Here is an 18,171-nt window from a genome sequence, read left to right on the forward strand (position 1 = left end):
TTTTGTGCTCACCTTCCATGTTGTGAGAGGCTCTTTTTTTTTAAATTTAGAGTACCCAATTCTTTTTTCCAATTGAGGGGCAATTTAGGTGGCCAGTCCATCTACCCTGTTCACCTTCAGGTTATGGGGGTGAAACCCACGCGATCACGAGAGAATGTGCAAACTCCACACGGACAGCGACCTGGACCAGGGATCAAACCTTGGTCCTCGGCGCCGTGAGACAGCAGTGCTAATCACTGTGCCGTACCGCCTCAGTGTGACAGGCTCTTAACACAGTCCATAGGGAAAATTATCTCCTACAGAATTCATTTGTTGAAGACAATGAGGTTGGTGGACTCCATTCTTCAGGTGGATCACCAGTACTCGTTTGATCCTATTCCGGAGTTACTGGCAAGTAGGGAAAAACTGCAAACCCAGTTTGAATTATTGTCGACTAACAGGGCCGTAACTCAGTTACGACGCTCAAGGGGCACTTTTTATGAGAATTGAGAGGCCAGTTGCCTTTTGGCTAGTCAGCTTAAACGGCAGACAGCTACCTGGGAAGTCTCGCAGATACTCAATTCAAGCGGCAACCTCATTTCCGCACCAACTCCGGTTAATGCGGCTTTTTGAACCTATTACCCGTTCTTTACAAATCGGAGCCTCCTGCGTCTGGGTCGGTCCTGTCTGACTTTCAGGATGGCCTACCTATCCCAACGGTTGAGGTGGATATCTGTGCAGGCGGCACGGGCACCAGGGAGCCAGGTTTAATTCTGGCCTTGGGTGACTGTGTGGAGTTTGTACGTTCTCCCCATGTCTGCGTGGGTTCCCTCCGGGTGCTCCAGTTTCCTCCCACAGTGCCTGAATCTGAGGTGATAATATCTCTTAATGCTGAAAAGGCATCTAATAGAGTAGATTGGGATTATTTATTTGAGATTCTTGGGAGGTTTGGATTTGGCCGCAAGTTTATTACTTGGATTCATCTGTCATATCAGGCTCTCACTGCCAGTGTTTCGATGAACGCCTTGAACTATTATTTTCCTTTGAATAGGGGTACGAGGCAGGGCTGTCCACTGTCCCCACTCCTGTTTACTCTGGCAATAGAGCTGCTTGCTGTAGCGTGGTGGTCCTTGAGTAAGTGGATGAAGATTAGTCGGGGAGGGGTGGTGCATCGGGTGTCCCTTTGGGCGGACGACCTACTTCTTTATGTTATGGATCCAACCCCCTTCATAGATGATATAACAAAATGTTGCTTTGACTCCTTCTTCTCCTGGTACAAATTGAACTTGAGCAGAAGTAGATGTTTCCCAATGTCCCCGGGAGGCAATTCCAACTGAGGATGTTATCTTTTCGTCTGGCTAAGACAAGGTTCCATTGTCTGGGTGGCCCTTACTGGGACTAACATCTTTTATTTGGGCGTGTAAGACTTCTCGAATCTGTAGTGTTCTGCTCCAAAGGGACAGACAGTTGGGGATATATTGATTTATTACTGGGCAGCTAACATTCAAAAAATGTTAGCTTTTTTGCTGGGTTCATTTGGGGATAAATGGAAGCTTGTTCCTGCACTACATCTACTCTTCGTGCAATAATTACTACACCATTGTCTTTTTCCCCTGTTAGCATTTCCTCAAACCTAGTGGTGGTCTCCTCCCTTAGGATTTGGAAACAGCTTAGTCGGCAATTTCAAACTCCAAATCCGTGTCTTCACTAGCCCCTAATTGGGTCTTCACTAGCCCCTATTTGCAATGATCACCTCTTCCTACCTGCTGGTTTGGACTCAACATTTGGATCTGTAGCGGCTTGGGGACCTGCTCGTGGGGGGGAGATTTGCCAGTTTTAGGGAGTTGGGTGAGAAATTCCAGCTGCCCAATTCCAGTCTCTTCAGGTATTTCCAAGGTCGCGATTTTTTGAGTAAAGCCTTTCCTTTGGTGCCACCCTCTTACCTGATGAAGAAGATTCTATCCCTGGCTCAGCCTGATGGAGGGTCTATTTCGGACATTTATGGTTGTATCCTTTCACAGATTTGGCTCTGTGTTGAGTGGTGTGAGGACTAAATGGGAGGGTGAATTGGGTCCCAGTCTTAATGGTGATGTGTGGAGTGAGGCACTTCAACTTCTCGTCTTCGTGTGCTTGGCTGAGCTTGATCCACTTTACGATATTGCATATGATGCACCCGGCAAGGATGAGCGGATTCTTAGGGTAGGTGTGAGCACTGTTTTCTTAGGCTGGCTAACCATACGCCTATGCTCTGGTCCTGCCCCAAACTTGTAGGTTTCTGGGTTTCATTTTAAAAAAATGTTTTTTAAGAGTACCCAATTATTTGTTTCCCAATTAAGACCCAATTTAGCCTGGTCAATCTACCTAATCTGCATATCTTTGGGTTGTGCAGGTGAAACCCACGCAGACACAGGAGAATGTGAAAACTCCACACAGTGACCTGGGGCCGAGATCGAACAGGGGTCCTCGGTGCCGTAGGCAGCAGTGCTAACCACTGCGCCACTGTGCTGCCCTTGGGTTTCATCCTTTAACGCCATATCAGAGATACTTCATGTAGATTTGGATCTGTGCCTGCTGCTGGTGGCTATACTTGGGGTATCGAATTCATCGGTGATACAGTCGGGTAAAGGCAGATGGATGTCCTTGCCTTTGCCTCATTGATAACCCAGAGACAAATATTGCTTGGGTAGAGGTCCCCCACTCCACCAGTGCCTCTGATTGGCTGGATGACTTAATGTCATTTCTGCATTTGGAGAGGATCAAGTTCACAATCGGGGTGTCGGTAGAGAGGTTCTATTGAAGTTGCCAACCATTTGCTACTTTTTTTAAGGAGTCAGTCACTGTCTGTTGTTAGGGGGTTGAGTTAGTTTTAGTATTTAAGTTAATTGGGTGTGTGCTTTTCTCTATTATTTTTGTACTTTATATTTAATTGTCATGTTTTGCCTGTTACCTTTTTTGATTTGGTTTATATTGACTGTTATTTTTTTAAATAAAAAAACCACAATAGAATCATAGGAACGTAGGAGCAGAAGTTGGCCTTTTGGCCCCTCAATCCTGCTCTGCCATTCAATAAGACCTTTGGCTGATCCAATTATGGTCTCAACTCCACTTTCCTGTCTGTTCCCCATAACCCTCTTGACTCCTTTGTCTATCAATTATGTATCCAACTCCTTGAATAAATTCAATGAACTGGCTTCCGCTGTTTTCTGGCAAAGAGAACTCCCCAGATTTAGTAAGCCTCCGAGAGGGAAATACATTCTCATCTTGTATTAAAAGGGAGACTTCATTCTTAAACTATGTCCCCTAGTTCCGCCCACAAGAGGAAACGTCCTCCGGGTATCTACTCTATGTCCCTTCAGAATCTTGTCTGTTTCAGAAGATCATCTCCTGTCCAAACTTTGATGGATAAAGGCCCAACCTTTTGCATCTTTCTTCAAAAAATAAGCCCTTGATATCAAGAATGAGTCAGGTGAATGTTCTCAGAACTGCTTCTAACATAATTATATCTTCAAATAAGGAAACCAAAACAGTTCTGGGTATGGTCTCACCAAGGCCCTGTACAACTGCAGTAAAACTTCCCTATTTTTATATTTCTTTCCCCTTACAATTAAACCATTCTATTTGCCATCTTACTCACTTGCTGTATCTACATTCAATTTGTTTGTGATTCATGAGCCACAGCACCCCAATTTCCCTGTACTATTGGGTTTTGTAATCTCTCTCCATTCAAATAATATATTGCTTTTCTATTTTTCCTGCCAAAGTGAAAGTTCATATTTTCCCACATTAAACGCCATCTGCCAATTTATTTTCTCACTCCTATCTATGTTCCTTTGCAAATTCTCCACCCCTGCTTGACAACATACTGTCCTATCTATCTTAGTGCGATCAACAAATGTACGTTCAGTCCCTATATCAAGTCAGTGATAGTGATTGTAAATATTGAGGGCCTAGCACAGATCCCTGTGGCACTCCACTAGTTACAGCTTTCTTAACCGAAGACCTTTTTATCCTACCTGTTAGATTAATTGAAGCTCTTTTTAGAAAGACTTCTCGCACATGAAATTTCAATTCTATTACCCATTTGAATGGAATTGTTTTGAAAATGTAGATATAATATTAATGTGGGAGTTGTATAATACTCGAAGGGTGAACTAGGTTAACTTCAAATATATTCTGAATTTGTGCATCCTCAAAGGTTTGAATGTGGTACGAAGCAGGAGCAGTAGATGCTTCATGTTTCTTTATAATTAAAACTTAATATACTTTGAACTCTCCAGTCTGGAATGCTTGAGACCAAATTCTTTAAGGGTAGAGGGAGGAATTTGTTTATTGTAATTTCTTTAAATTTAAATGATCTTTAAACTTTGGTTTTCCATGATTTAGAAGTTTTTGAGTAGTGAAAGAAAATTGTATTGAAGTTTGAAAAATATCCACCTGGACTAAGTTCAACGTGACTGTGTTTGTTTCCTTTCAGCTGCTGTCTCCGAGCAATGTAGCAGTTTATGGAGGACTTTGTGCACTGGCCACTTTTGATAGACAAGAACTGCAAAGGAATGTCATCTCCAGCAGGTGAACATAATATTGGTTTCTTTAGCAAATGCTCCATGGTGTGAGCCTCACTTCATTTTACAAGAAACAAATGATCAAGGAGGCACAATTTTATTTGAGAAAAGCAGCTTGATCACCTTCACCCCTATCTAGGGAAAAAAATAAGAGAACTATCTGGAGTTTTTTGTAATTTCCAAGCTACTTAAAAACAAAGTAACTAAAGCAAGCAGTCTGCAAAGATGTAATTGCTGAGCATGTGATTTTCAGTAATGGAAACAAAAGTCAGCCAATGGCTATAATGCCTGCCTTTGTGACCAACGCCTCTCAGTAGCTTACCAACCATTTAACTGACGAAACATGTCAATTTTCTTCAGCTTGGTTGGGAAGTGGAGTGCACGATTATTTTTGTGTGGATTAATTTGATGAAAATCTGAAAGTCAGAATAGCCCATTGAGGAATTGGTAGTTGCTGTAACGAAGAAACATGAGAATATCTTGGTGGCATTGAACAGCCCCCAACTGGGCAAAAGAGGCAACAGGTGTGCCAATTTGTCTTCAATAACAAGTAAAAATGGTATTGGTAAATTGAAGACCTGGAAGGAGGATCAGAATAAGCTGAGATGGCTTCAAGAATTGCATAAATACTATTATAAAGTAGCAACACAGGAGATACATGTACACTAAAGAAAATATCAAAAGATTTATGCAAACATTGTACTAATGCACAGAAATGCAAATGTAAGTACGGTACAGGTAGCTAAAAAGAACAGGAATTCTTGATATTTATTCACATTGCTGGCAAGGTAAACATCTATTGCCAGCTCCTCACTATCCTTGAGAATGTAGTAGCCAACTTGAAAGTACTTGTCACAATTCTTTCAGGAAGGGAATTCTAAAATGTTGATCCAATGACAAATAATGGATCAGTGATATGGTTCCAAGTTAGGATGATGTGTCATTGGAGGGACATGGAGGTGGTGATGTTTCCACTGCCTTATGCTGTGTAGTATGCTTTGTGGATAATACTCTCTGCAGCCATGTAAAGTGGTCATGTTTACAGTGGTGGATGATGTCCCAATCAAGCAGATCAAAACTATTCCATCAATTTTTTGAAGATGTTGGAAAGGCCATTAAAGGGCACAACCAACATGATGTTCACTTTGCGGCAACTACAAATGCCAGGAAAAGACCACCTACCAAAGAAAAGCCTAACCATCTCTCTCTGATATTAAATGGCATTGCCATCAACAAAACCCACAACATTAACATCCTGTGGGTTTCCATTAATTCAAAACAACTGGACCAGCCACAAAAATACTGTGGCTAAAACAGTGAGTCAGAGGCTGGGAATTTCTGCGACCAAATAATTCACCTTCTGAATCTCCTAAGCCTTTCCTCCTTCTTCTTGGGCAGTCCCACAGAGTCAAGAATGACTTGCATCCATACTAAAAATGAGTTCTCAGGTGACTGAGGAGTCCAATGCACAACCTATAGTTTTTGTCACAGGTGGGGAAGATGGTGGTTGGAGGAGTAGGTGGGTGGGGCGCCTGGGTTGCCACACGCTCCTTTGCTGTCAATGTTTAACTTCAACCTGCTTTTGGAAATGAAACTCGAGGGGTTCACTTCCTTCCCGGATGGTTTTTCACCACTTTAGGCATCTTGGGCAGGGATTCCCAGGTGTCAGTGGGTGTTGCACTTTTTCAAGTGTGCCTGGAGGGTCTTGGTGAAGCGTTTCCTATGGCTTTCTTGCCTTGTTGAAGCTCCAAGTAGAGTACTTGTTTCGGGAGTCTTTGCTAGGCATGCATGCAGACAATATGGCCTGCCTGTTGGAGCTGGTCGAGTATGGTCAATTCTATGATGGAAATTAATTTTTCCGATTTGGATTTGGAGATTTCAGGATCCAAGCTCCAAAATGGACTCGTCATTGGCTAAATTTACTTTTAAAAAATTTACTGAACACCATAATCGAGTGATTTTGAGATGCCATTGATGTTTGTTATTTTGTATCATTGGATTGAATGGCCTTGAGATGACCTCCAATGTTGGCATACTTGGAGTCAATTTAGTAGGAGTTCTGAACCATCAAGTAACCTTACAGAATTGATGGATTGATGGCTGTTGCTACCCCTGAAAGTGGTGGCAGCAAAGGTAATTGTAGGGACAGTACGTGGGTTTTCTCTTGAGTTGGTTAAGGAGCCCCTGACCATCGGGGCTTTTTCTGTATGTTTCCTGTTTAACTACTTAAATTTTTTTTTTTATAAATTTAGATTACCCAATTATTTTTTCCAATTAAGGGGCAATTTAGCATGGCCAATCCACCTACTCTGCACATTTTTGGGTTGTGCTAGCAAAACCCACGCAGACACGGGGAGAATGTGCAAACTCCACACAGACAGTGACCCAGAGCCGGGATCGAACCTGGGACCTCAGCGCTGTGAGGCGGTTGTGCTAACCACTAGGCCACCGTGCTGCCCTTTAACTACTTAAATTAGGGACATATGCAAGGAAACTCTTACCCAGTGCCTGATCGTCTCTCCGAAACATTCCTAAATGCTTGAATCATCATGAGTCATTTTAAAATTGTGTTTTACAAACAAACTTTCTAATAGTACGCGCAAACTAACTAGCACAAAGCAAATCACAAAACACAAGATGTGTATGTGCACCAGCAAAACATTAAACACTTGCACCACTACCATTGTACAACTGAATAAAGTTAATTCACTTTTACTATCCTGCAGACTATGAGTCATTCAAAGAAAATGTCACTTGTCCGAAAGCAAACAGGGTGCTAACTCACCATATGACTAACTTAAAGCTGACCGCAGCAATGGCCTTCATTGCTTTTGGTCATGCATTGCAGATGGTTGATTGTACTTCCAAGCCTTTGATCATAGTTTATTTTCTGAGTCTGAGCCATCTCATTAACTTTTTGCACTATTTAGTGGTACAACTCTCAACTCTTGTGTTAGAGGGTTGTGACCTGAAAACAAAATACATTGCTGTAAATATTCTGAGTACAGTGAGGCTAATCATTCTTCTAAGCAGTTTTGAGTATCCTGAATTAATGATGATGCGCCCATGCTGCCTGATATCCGCTTGTAGTTTAACCCAGGGGATATAAGCATGCATACCTCTTGACATACAGGAGTTGTGTGCCTCCACAGACCTCTCTTGTATCCCTGCAATAACATGTGGCAAAATGAAAAAATTATCAAAATTACCAAACATTTCAATATTTAAAAACAGACTTGAACTTCTGAATTTCCTTGTTTATATTAACATGGGTTAATTTTTTTGTGGAATAAAAGGCAGTCTGGAATTTTGCACATCTCCTTGCCTATGGCTGAAAAGTGGTGTACTAAATCCCAGAAGTCTCCTGTACCTCCTTTGATCTGAAAAATGTTCCATACCTGAGGCAACCTGAAAAGGAAGAAAAAATAGAAGAGGGTAAAATGATACAGCTGATATTTCTTATTCTATGTGAATAAGAAAACTCCACTATTCTGTACCATTGTTATTGCAAATTGAAAAAATACATTTGTAACTGGATATTGCATTGTTAGTAAACTGATTCATCTTTAGAGCATCCTCTGACTGTAACATTTATTTTTCTCCACTGCAAGCTCTTTTAAATTATTCCTTGAATTGGAGCCTCAAGTTCGAGACATCATCTTCAAATTTTATGAATCAAAATATGCTTCCTGTTTGAAAATGTTAGATGAAATGAAGGTAGGTCAGAATCTGACTACATCAGAAAATTATTTTTTGTTACAAAAGTTGGATGATCCAAGAGTGGGTGCCTTATGATCTATCTTATAAATTATCTTCATTCACATGTTATTTATGCACATCTAATATCTACATATTTTCTTTTGGTTATAAATGAACACTTTCATGCAGATGTTGAGATATACATTTGCGCATGGATAAATTAAACAAATAGTATTATATATTTGAATATGTGAAGCTACAGTCAATTATGTATGTTGCAATGTTACATGGTTCATTCAATATTGGTGAATAACAGATATCTATGGAAATTGATTTTGGAGCCTTATAAAAGGAATTTTTTAGCAAAATTTATATATCTCCAGTTTTTCTTCTGTTGGTACTTGTTCATGTTGACAATATTATGTTCACATTTGGGTTGTCATATTTGTATTATAATTCAATATATTAAAAACATTCACTTTCTTTACTCCACCTAAGATATGTTGACCGTTCTTCAAATCAGCTCATCCTGAGCATGGGGGCAGCACGGTAGCACAGTGGCTAGCACAATTGTTTCACAGCTCCAGTGTCCCAGGTTCGATTCCTGGCTTGGGTGACTGTCTGTGTGGAGTCTGCACATTCTCCCCGTGACTGCATGGGTGCTCCGCTTTCCTCCCACAGTCCAAAGATGTGTGGGTTAGGTGGAGTGGCAATGCCAAATTGCCCTTAGTGTCCAAAAAAGGTTAAGTGGGGGTGCGGAGATCGGGTGGATGTGAGGGCTTGCGTAGGGTGTTCTTTCCAAGGGCCGGTGCAGACTCGATGGGCCGAATGGCCTCCCTCTGCACTGTAAATTCTATGATTCTTCACATCATTTCTATTTTGCTGTTAATCTCTAGATTTTATCGTAATTCTGAATGTTTATATTTGCATAACTTTTCAGGTTTCTTATAGGAAAAATTGATTTTTAAAAAAAATCCTATTGGATTTAATTTTATAACTTTGTCCTTTCTTTAAAAAAAAGCTATAGTTTCTGTATGAAGCATATATCTGCACAATCACAAAATCCTGTCTTTTTCTACTGTAACATTGCCAAATTCAAATTTTCTTCAGCTCATCTGCTGCTGAAATCCCCATCCATACATTTGTAAACTCTAAGCTGGACTATTCCAATACACTCCTGACTGGCGCATCACATTTCACATACTATAAATTTGAGATCAGCCAAAACTCTGCTGCCTGTGTCCTTTCAGGTTGTATTGTGCTTGCTGATCTCAATTGGTTTCCAGTCAAACGACCTTATTTTTACAGTTTTTTAACAATTATATCAGCCTTTTCAAATCCCTCCATGCCCTCACCTTTTTATCTCTGTAATTTCCTCCAGCCCCACAACCCTTCAAGAAAACTGGTCATCGCTTGAACATCGCTGATTATAATTGCTCCACCATTGGTGGCCATCTCTTCAGCTGCAAAAGCCTTAAGCTCTGGAATTTCCTTCCTCAACGTCTCCACTTTAGAAAGTTCTTGTGAAGCATCTTGAGATATTTTATTAAAGGTCATAGAGGTCAGCAGCACAGAAAGGCCCATCAGCCCATCACGTATGTGCCAGTCAAAATAACCACCGAACTATTCTAATCCCATTTTTCAGCACTTGTCCATAGCCGTGTATACCTTGGCATTGCAAGTGCACATCTAAATACTTTGTAAATGTTATGAGGGTCTCTGCCTCCACTGCCCTTTTAGGCAGTGAGTTCCAGACTCCCACCACCCTCTGGGTGAAAACGTTTTCCTCACATCCCCTCTAAACGTCCTGCCTCTTGCCGTAAATCTATGCCCCAGGTCCCTCTGCCAAGGCGAAAAGTTTCTTCCTGTACGCACTATCTATACCCCTCATAATTTTATACATCTTGATCATGTCCCCCCTCCGTCTCCTCTGCTCCAAGAAAAATAACACCAGTCTATCCAATCTCTCTTCATAGCTGAAACTCTCCAGCCCAGGCAACATCCTGGTAAATCTCCTCTGCACACTTAGCACATCCCTCCTATAATGTGGATTCCAGAACTGCACACAATACTCGAACTGTGGCCGTGCCAAAGTTTTATACAGTTCCAGCACAATCTTCCTGCACTTAAACTTTATGCCTCGGCTAATGAAGGCAAGTATACCACATGTCTTTTAACTGTATCCACCTGCTGTGCTATCTTAAGGGACTGGTGTGCATGAACACCAAGGTCCCTCTGACCCTCGGTGCTTCCCAGGGTCCTGCCTTTTATCATATATACCCGTGCCTTGTTTGTTGTGCTCAAGTGCATCACCTCGCACTTCCCTGGATTGAATTATATTTGCCACTGATCAGCCCATCTATATCCTCTTGTACTCTAAGGCAATTCTCCTCACTATTTACCACTCCAAAAATTTTGTATCACCTGCCACCTTACTGATCAACCCTCCTGCATTCATGTCTAAATCATTTATATGATCCACAAACAGCAAGGGCCCCAACACTGATCCTAGCGGAACCCCACTGTACACTGGTTTCAGTCGGAAAAACACCCCTCCACCATTGCCCTCTGCTTCCTGCGCCACAGCCAATTCTGGATCCACTTTTCCAAATTTCCTTGGATCCCATGGGCTCTTACATTTGTTATCTGTCTCCTATGTGTGACCTTATCAAAAGCCTTGCTGAAGTCCAAGTAGATGACGTTAAATGCATTTCCCTCATCTACACACCTGGTCACCTCTTCAAAAAATTCAAATAAGTTGGTCAGACATGACCTCCCCTTAACAATATCATGCTGACTGTTCTTGATTAATCCCTGCCTCTCCATATGAATCCTGTGTCTCGGAATTGCTTACGATAGTTCCCCCACCACTGAGGTTAGACTGACTGGCCTGTAGTTTCCTAGTTTATCTCTTCCTTTCTTCTTAAATAATGGTACCACATTGGCTATCCTCCAGTCCTCGGCACCTCTCCTGTGGCCAGAGAGGAATTGAAAATTATTGCCAGTGCCCCTGCTAATTCCCCCCCTTCCCTCACTCAGCAGCCTGGGATACATTTTCATCTGGTCTGGAGTTTTGTCCACTTTTAAGCATGCCAGACCACTCAAAACCTCTCTATGTTAATCTCTTTAATTTTATGACAGTCCTTCACCCTGATTCCTATCCCCACACCATCCCTCTCACGAGTGAAAACTGGCACAAAGTATTCATTTAGAACCCTATCTATGTCTTGCGGCTCAACACACAAATTACCACTTGTGATCCTTAATGGTTCCTTCTCTTCCCCTAGTTATCCTTTTACCCTTAATGTACATGTAAAACAACTTTGGATTTTCATTTATTTTACCTACCAGTATCCTTTCATGAATCCTTACTGCTCTCCTAATTTCCTTTTCAAGTTCCCTTTTGCACATTTTATACGCCTCTGGGGCTTCTGCTCTTTTGAGCCCTCAATATCTGCAATAAAAGCCTCCCCTTTTCTCCTTAGCCAATGCTGTATATCTGTCGATATCCAAGGCTCACTGGATTTGTTGGTCCCATCCTTTTTCTTGATTGGAACGTGTTAGCCCTGCACTTCCCTGTTTTCTTCTTGAATGCGTTTCCACTGTTCTGTCACAGATTTCCCTAAAGGTGTCTGCTCCCAGTCCAGTCTGGCCAAATCATATCTGGGCAGGGATTCACCCCTACCCGGCGGGGAATTCTCCGCACCATTAGGGGCTAGGCCCGGGCTGGAGTGGTTGATGCCCGCCGGCCGGCATCGGGGCTGTCCGGAAGGCCTTCGCCGGTTCGCGCATGCGCCAGTGCGTCAGCTGCCGCCCCGCGCCCAACCCCCGGACCTCGGGGGCCCGATTGCGCCGCCAATCCTGCCGCCATCAGAGGTGGTTGAAACCACGGTGGCGGGAGAGGCCTCTCAGCGGCGGGACTTCGGCCCATCGCGGGCTGGAGAATCGCCGCAGGCGGCTCGCCAATCGGCGCGGCACGATTCCCGCCCCTGCTAATTCCCGGGTGGGGGAGAATTCCGGCGAGGGCAGGATTTTCACCGGTCCCGGGCGATTTTCCGACCCTGCGGGGGGTCGGAGAATTTCACCCCTGATCTTATTAAAATCAGCTTCCCCCAGTTTGGAACTTTGATCTCATCCTTGTCCTTTTCCATAACGTCTTAAATCTAATGGAGTTATGATCACTGCCTGCAAAATGCTTCCCAACTGATACGGCAACCAATTGCCTGGCTTTGTTATCTAAAATTAAGTCCAGAGAGCCCCCTCTCTTATAGGACCTTCTACGTACTGGCTGATAAAGTTCTCCTGGTTGTGCAAGGATGAACCTGATACAGTTTAAGGTGGTGCACAGGGTTCATATGACTCGGGCGAGACTGAGTGGGTTCTTTCAGGTAGCAGATGAGTGTGAGAGGTGTGGGTGGGGGTCAGTGAATCATGCGCACGTGTTTTGGGGTTGCGAAAAATTGGGAAGATCCTGGGCGGGAGTGTTAGCAGTCTTAGCCAGGATAGTGGAGGAGGAGGTGGACCCAGAGGATGGTGATATTTGGGGTTTCAGAGAAGCTGGAGCTCATGCAGAGGAGGAAGGCTGATGTCTTGGCCTTCGCCTCTCTGATTGCATGGCGGTGAATTTTGCTGGAGTGGTGCTCTGCATCGCCACTGGGGATAGGTGTTTGGTTGGGTGGCCTGTACGACTTCCTGCATTAGAGAAGATAAAGTATGAGTTAAGGGGCTCAGCGGGGGAGTTTGAAAAAAGATGGGGGATGTTTGTGACCGAGTTGGAGGAGCTATTTGTCGTTTGGGTGGGGGGGGAAGGAGAAAAATCTGTACAGACTGTATAGTTGATTGTTGGGAAATATGTTTCCCGGGGTGTTTACTTGCTGTAACCTACTTTGATATAAGTTTATAATAAAATACTTTTTTTTTTTAAAGTTCTCTTGGATGCATTTTAAGAATTCCGCTCCCTCTTACACTATGGTTACCCCAGTTAATCTTGGGGAAGTTGAAATCCTCCATTATCATCACCCTATTACTTTTATACTTCTCAGAAATTCACCTTCATATCTGCTGCTCTATTTCGCTTGGACTGTTTGTGGTCTGCAGAACACTTCCAGCAATGTGATTGCTCCTTTTTGGTTTTTAAGTTCTACCCATATGACTTCAGTTGAAGAGCTTTCTAAGCTATTGCCTCTTTACTGCTGTAATTGATCACTGACCAAAATTGTGACGCTCCCTCCTCTTTTACCTCCTTCCCTATCTCGCCTGAAGATCCTGTATCCTGGAATATTGAGCTGCCAGTCCTGCCCCTCTCTCAAACATGTCTCAGTGACAGCAATGGCATCATACCCTCATGTTTTAATTTGTGCCCTCAATTCTCTTCATCAAAACTCCTTGCATTAAGATAAATGTTATCCAATCTTGCCAAACTCCCTTGTGACTTAACTGGTCTAGACATTCTGCGCCTTCCTGACTCACTTTATGTCTCGTCTAGTTTTGATTGTGCATCTATCCCTGCTGAACCTTCTCTCGGGATCCCAGCCCCCTGCCAAGGTAGTTTTAAACCTTCTCCAACAGCACTGGCAAACCTCCCTGGAAGGACACTGGTCCCATTTCGGTTCAGGTGCAAACCGTCCACATTGTACAGGTCCCAATGTGCCAGAAATCTAAAGCCCTCCCTCGTGCACCATTTCTCCAGCCACACATTCATCTGGACTAACCTTCTATTTTTATACTCAGTAGCACGTGGCACCGTACGTAATCCTTTGTTTTCTACCTTCTGGGTCCTGTTTTTTAATCTGCTTCCTAGCTCCCTAAATTCTGCTTGCAGGACCTCATCCCTTTTCTGCCTATATTATTGGTACCAATGTGTACCATGATATCTGTCTGTTTGCCCTTCCCCTTCAGTGTGCCCTGCAGCCATTCAGTGACATCCCCGGCACCAGGGAGGCAAATACCACCCTGGAGTCTCTTTTGGGGCCACAGAAACACCTATCTGTTCCCCTTATAATTGAATCCCCCACCCTGTAGCCCTGGCGTTCTTTCACATCCCCTCTTGTGCAGCAGGCACACCCATGGTGCCATGAAGTTGGTTGCCACTACTTTCCCCTACACGGTCACCTCCCTCAACAGTATCCAAAACAGTATATCTGTCAGATGGCCACAGGGGGGGAGGGGGGGGGGGAGGGGCAGGTGTAAGCTCTCCTGCCATGACTACTCCCAATGCCCTTATTTACACCCTTTTTAACAAATTATGCTATATTGGGGTTGGCACAGTGGTTAGCACTGCTGCCTCACAGTGCCGGGGAATCCGGGTTTGATTCCAACCTCGGGTGACTGTGTGGAGTTTGCACATTCACATGCAGTCGTTTGCACTTTGAAGTTTAAAGTCCTCGTAATCTTTGCCTTGTGAATCAAGGTGCCCGTCATATTAAAAACAACCAAATTGACATCCTTGTCATTGCCTCGGACGAGATCTGCGTGGGTTTCGTCCGGGTGCTCCGGTTTCCTCCCACAGTCCAAAGGTGCGTCGGTGAGATGGATTGGCCATGCTAAATTGACCTTAAGTGTCCAAAGGTTGCAGGGATAGGATCTATGCAGGTTGTTCTTCCAAATGGTTGGTGCAGTCTCGATGGGCTGAATAGTCTCTCTCTGCACTGTAGGGATTCTGAGAATACTTTTACCTTACCTCCCTTACTCTAACTTTACTTCCCACACCCTACTTTGTTTACTTATATTACTTTATTATAATGACCCTGACTTTCACTTATTTTATGTTGATTCTCAGTTGATCTTTTCCTCCAAATAAAAACACTTTTTATACTCACTTGTTATGGCATAAAGGTACCAGGAATATAGTTGTGTTTCAAGATGAAAATCTCATGAATAAATAGATTTTCCCAATGGTTTTCCATGTTATATCTTTTCACAAGTCTTTAGAAGAAGGTTTTCGTGCAACATTGCTGCATACAGCAATGGTAGCTTATTTGCTCATCGATTGCACGTCTTTTTTTTCCTCTCACATGTCCTCTCTTTTGCTACTCCTCCCCTCCCTTATCACAGGACAACCTTCTATTGGACATGTATCTAGCTCCACATGTCAAGACACTCTACACACAAATCAGGAACAGAGCCCTCATTCAGGTATGTGGAGAAGATACTAAAGTGCTGCTTTGTACCTAAGACTCATTTTTCAAATGAAATATTTTGCTTTCAGTTTTGACTTTTTTTATAAGCAATTATTTTCAATAAGTCCTATTTTTTATATTCTGATTTGAATTTTCGTAGATTGTTTAAATTGTGAAATGTAATTTTTAAAATCTCTACAAAATTAGATTGTAATAAATTCTATTACTTGCCTTCATAGATAATAAAATTAGACGATAGTTGGGAACATAGTTTCCTTCGTCCTCCAATCTTCAGGCTTTTAAACTTTTCACCTCATGACTACTTCCTGGTTTACCTCATCCTCTTCTTTTAAATCTTGGTAGCAACCTGTACCACAGACCATGTGTCTTCATCTAGGTTTTCCAAATGGAATAAATGTTGATTTGAACAAATAAACAACCATGCTGAGGAGCAGTCCGTGATATCACCACGGTGTTTAGTTTCATATGTTGGTTTATTTCCATTCACAACATTTGTGAAACATTTAGCGCAGAGCAGTTTCTTGTACTTCTAAAGATAGTGAAATGGGTAACTACCAGATTTCTCAATGTAATTCTGAAATCATAGTTTAGACTTTCAGTAATTGTGGGGCATGCTGAATCTCAAGAAGTAGAACAATAGAATTATTGAAAGGATAGATTTAGAACATTTAGGAGAATAACCAATAGAGTTTCCAGTGGAAATCTGCAGATGTGCAGTTAAATGCAGAAATCAGAAGTTGCCATTAGTGATTTTATGCTTCCTCCGAGGGTTCTGGAATCCTCCCAGACTCCTATAATGTAGAAATCACTGAACTGCTGAGAACTTTTGCAAGTTTTCTGGCTGTAAAAAGAAAACCTTGAGAAAGTTAACACCTTATTGAATGAGGTGTAACAGCATGTTCCAATCATAATTACTGCTGAACATTCACACTGTTCCTGAGAAACCAATTTTATATTTGTGGAATACTAAATTTCTCCCATATGATAAAATGTTTCTTTATGATATTTCAATTTCTACCTTATTTCTGTCCATGGGAATACTTGAATCTAATTGGCCATCCGTCCTGCTTGATTACATCATGGTGCTAGATGCCTGGAGATCCACTTGACTTAGGAAAGGGGAAATTCAGAGCTTGTTAGAACCGTTCCTCGAGGTCAGGTGATCACTGTCACTTTGGTGCTGAGTGTGAAATCGTGCAAAAATGCCTAAATGTTACCTTACTAGAAAATCTGTCATTTTAGAATGCTGGATTTTACCAACCCTGCTTAAAAGCCATTGTGTGTTTTTAGTATTTCAGCCCATATGTTTCTGCTGACATGAACAAGATGGCCATTTCTTTCAACACCACAGTGGGTGCACTGGAGGATGAGTTAACACACCTTATCCTGGAGGGATTAATCAATGGTAGAATTGATTCACATAGCAAGGTAAGTCTTTGCTGTCACCTCCATTTTATATGAGTATTCATAGGAGATGCAGAATATTCAAGATTGCTTGATGAGTCCAGTACTGATTTTGTATGTTTACACCAATGGAAAAACTCTATGGCATTAATTGCGTTTAGGGTTTGTGCAATTTCTGACTTCACCTGTAATAATTCAGATGGATTGTCCTCCCATTACCATCTCTTCTCTGGATTTGGTTTGAGAATGTGGAATAGGTATTGCTAAAGTTAAGTTTATTTTGCGGTATTAGTGATAAGTTTTTTATATTGGAAAAATTATGATATTTTTATGATCTTTCTGTTCTCCATCCTGTTCTCTGTGGGAATTCAAAATGGCACACGACAAGACTTGACTGTCTTTATCTAATCTATTCCTATTTCTTGCATTTATTCTGGCTAACTGCCTAGCCTAACTGATGCAGTGCCCCAGAATATGTGAACTTGACTGCAGTGTCAATGAGCAAAGCTTGAAATAGTTGTTTCCCATTTAATAAATCTGCAGTGGATCTTAGAGTTCTAGGTAATTGGAATAATTACTTGCTGAATTATAGCTAGCACAATGAATGAGCATTAGAATATTATAATTCACTTTTCCATTCTTGTGTTCTAAAAGACCCATAAAGATTCTATTTTCTGTAATTGCATTCTAGAAATTAACTGTTAGACCATATGGCCCTTCGAGCCGGCCACCCATAGTTGATCTTGAGCTTCTAGCCCATTTCTCATATTCCTTGATTCCCTAAGAGGCCACCAGTCTTCAATATATTCAATGATAGAGAATCTACAACCCTCTCGGGCAGAGAATTCTAAAGATTCCTTTGAATTAAGTAATTTCTCCCCATCTCAGCCCTGTATGATCAGCCCTTTATCTGGAGACTGTGCCCCTGCATTTTAGTTTCCTCGATAGCAGAAGCAACATCTCAGCATCTACTTTGCAAGCCCCTTCAGAATCTTGCAAGTTTCAATGAGATGGCCTCTCATTCTTCTAAGTTCTAGAGAAAATGGGGGAGGGGGGAGGTGGTCTCGTGTAGGGGATCGGTATTGAGGATGCTGGCAACATCGTCGCTCCCGATGGCCCCGGGAAGTATTCGGTGCGCCTGGTGGTGGTGCCAACTTTGAAGATCTAGAGGCAGTTTAGACAGCACTTAAGTCGGGGGGGGTTGGGATGCCAGTTTGGGGGAATCGTAGGTTCAAGCCGGGGAGGCTGGTTGCGAGGTTTCAGAGGTGGGAGGAGAGGGGAATTAGGGCAGTGAAGGATCTGTTCCTGGGGGGACGATTTGCGAGGCTGGAGGAGTTGGGAGATAAGTACATGTTGCCGCAGGAGGAAGGGTTTAGGTACCTACAAGT

General features: G+C 42.5%; 1 protein-coding gene across 2 annotated transcripts in view; it reads left to right on the forward strand.

The window, feature by feature from the left end:
• The window catches only part of gps1 (G protein pathway suppressor 1), a 112,797-nt gene that overhangs the window by 71,525 nt on the left and 23,101 nt on the right, over window positions 1-18,171 (forward strand). For both annotated transcript variants that reach the window (XM_038776877.1, XM_038776876.1), the window contains 4 exons: window positions 4,454-4,548; window positions 8,153-8,258; window positions 15,294-15,374; window positions 16,670-16,807. In XM_038776877.1, the coding sequence (XP_038632805.1) occupies window positions 4,454-4,548; window positions 8,153-8,258; window positions 15,294-15,374; window positions 16,670-16,807 (420 nt within the window). The remainder of the gene's footprint in view (window positions 1-4,453; window positions 4,549-8,152; window positions 8,259-15,293; window positions 15,375-16,669; window positions 16,808-18,171) is intronic.

This window comes from Scyliorhinus canicula, chromosome 18, assembly GCF_902713615.1.
Source record: "Scyliorhinus canicula chromosome 18, sScyCan1.1, whole genome shotgun sequence".
NCBI lineage: Eukaryota > Metazoa > Chordata > Chondrichthyes > Carcharhiniformes > Scyliorhinidae > Scyliorhinus > Scyliorhinus canicula.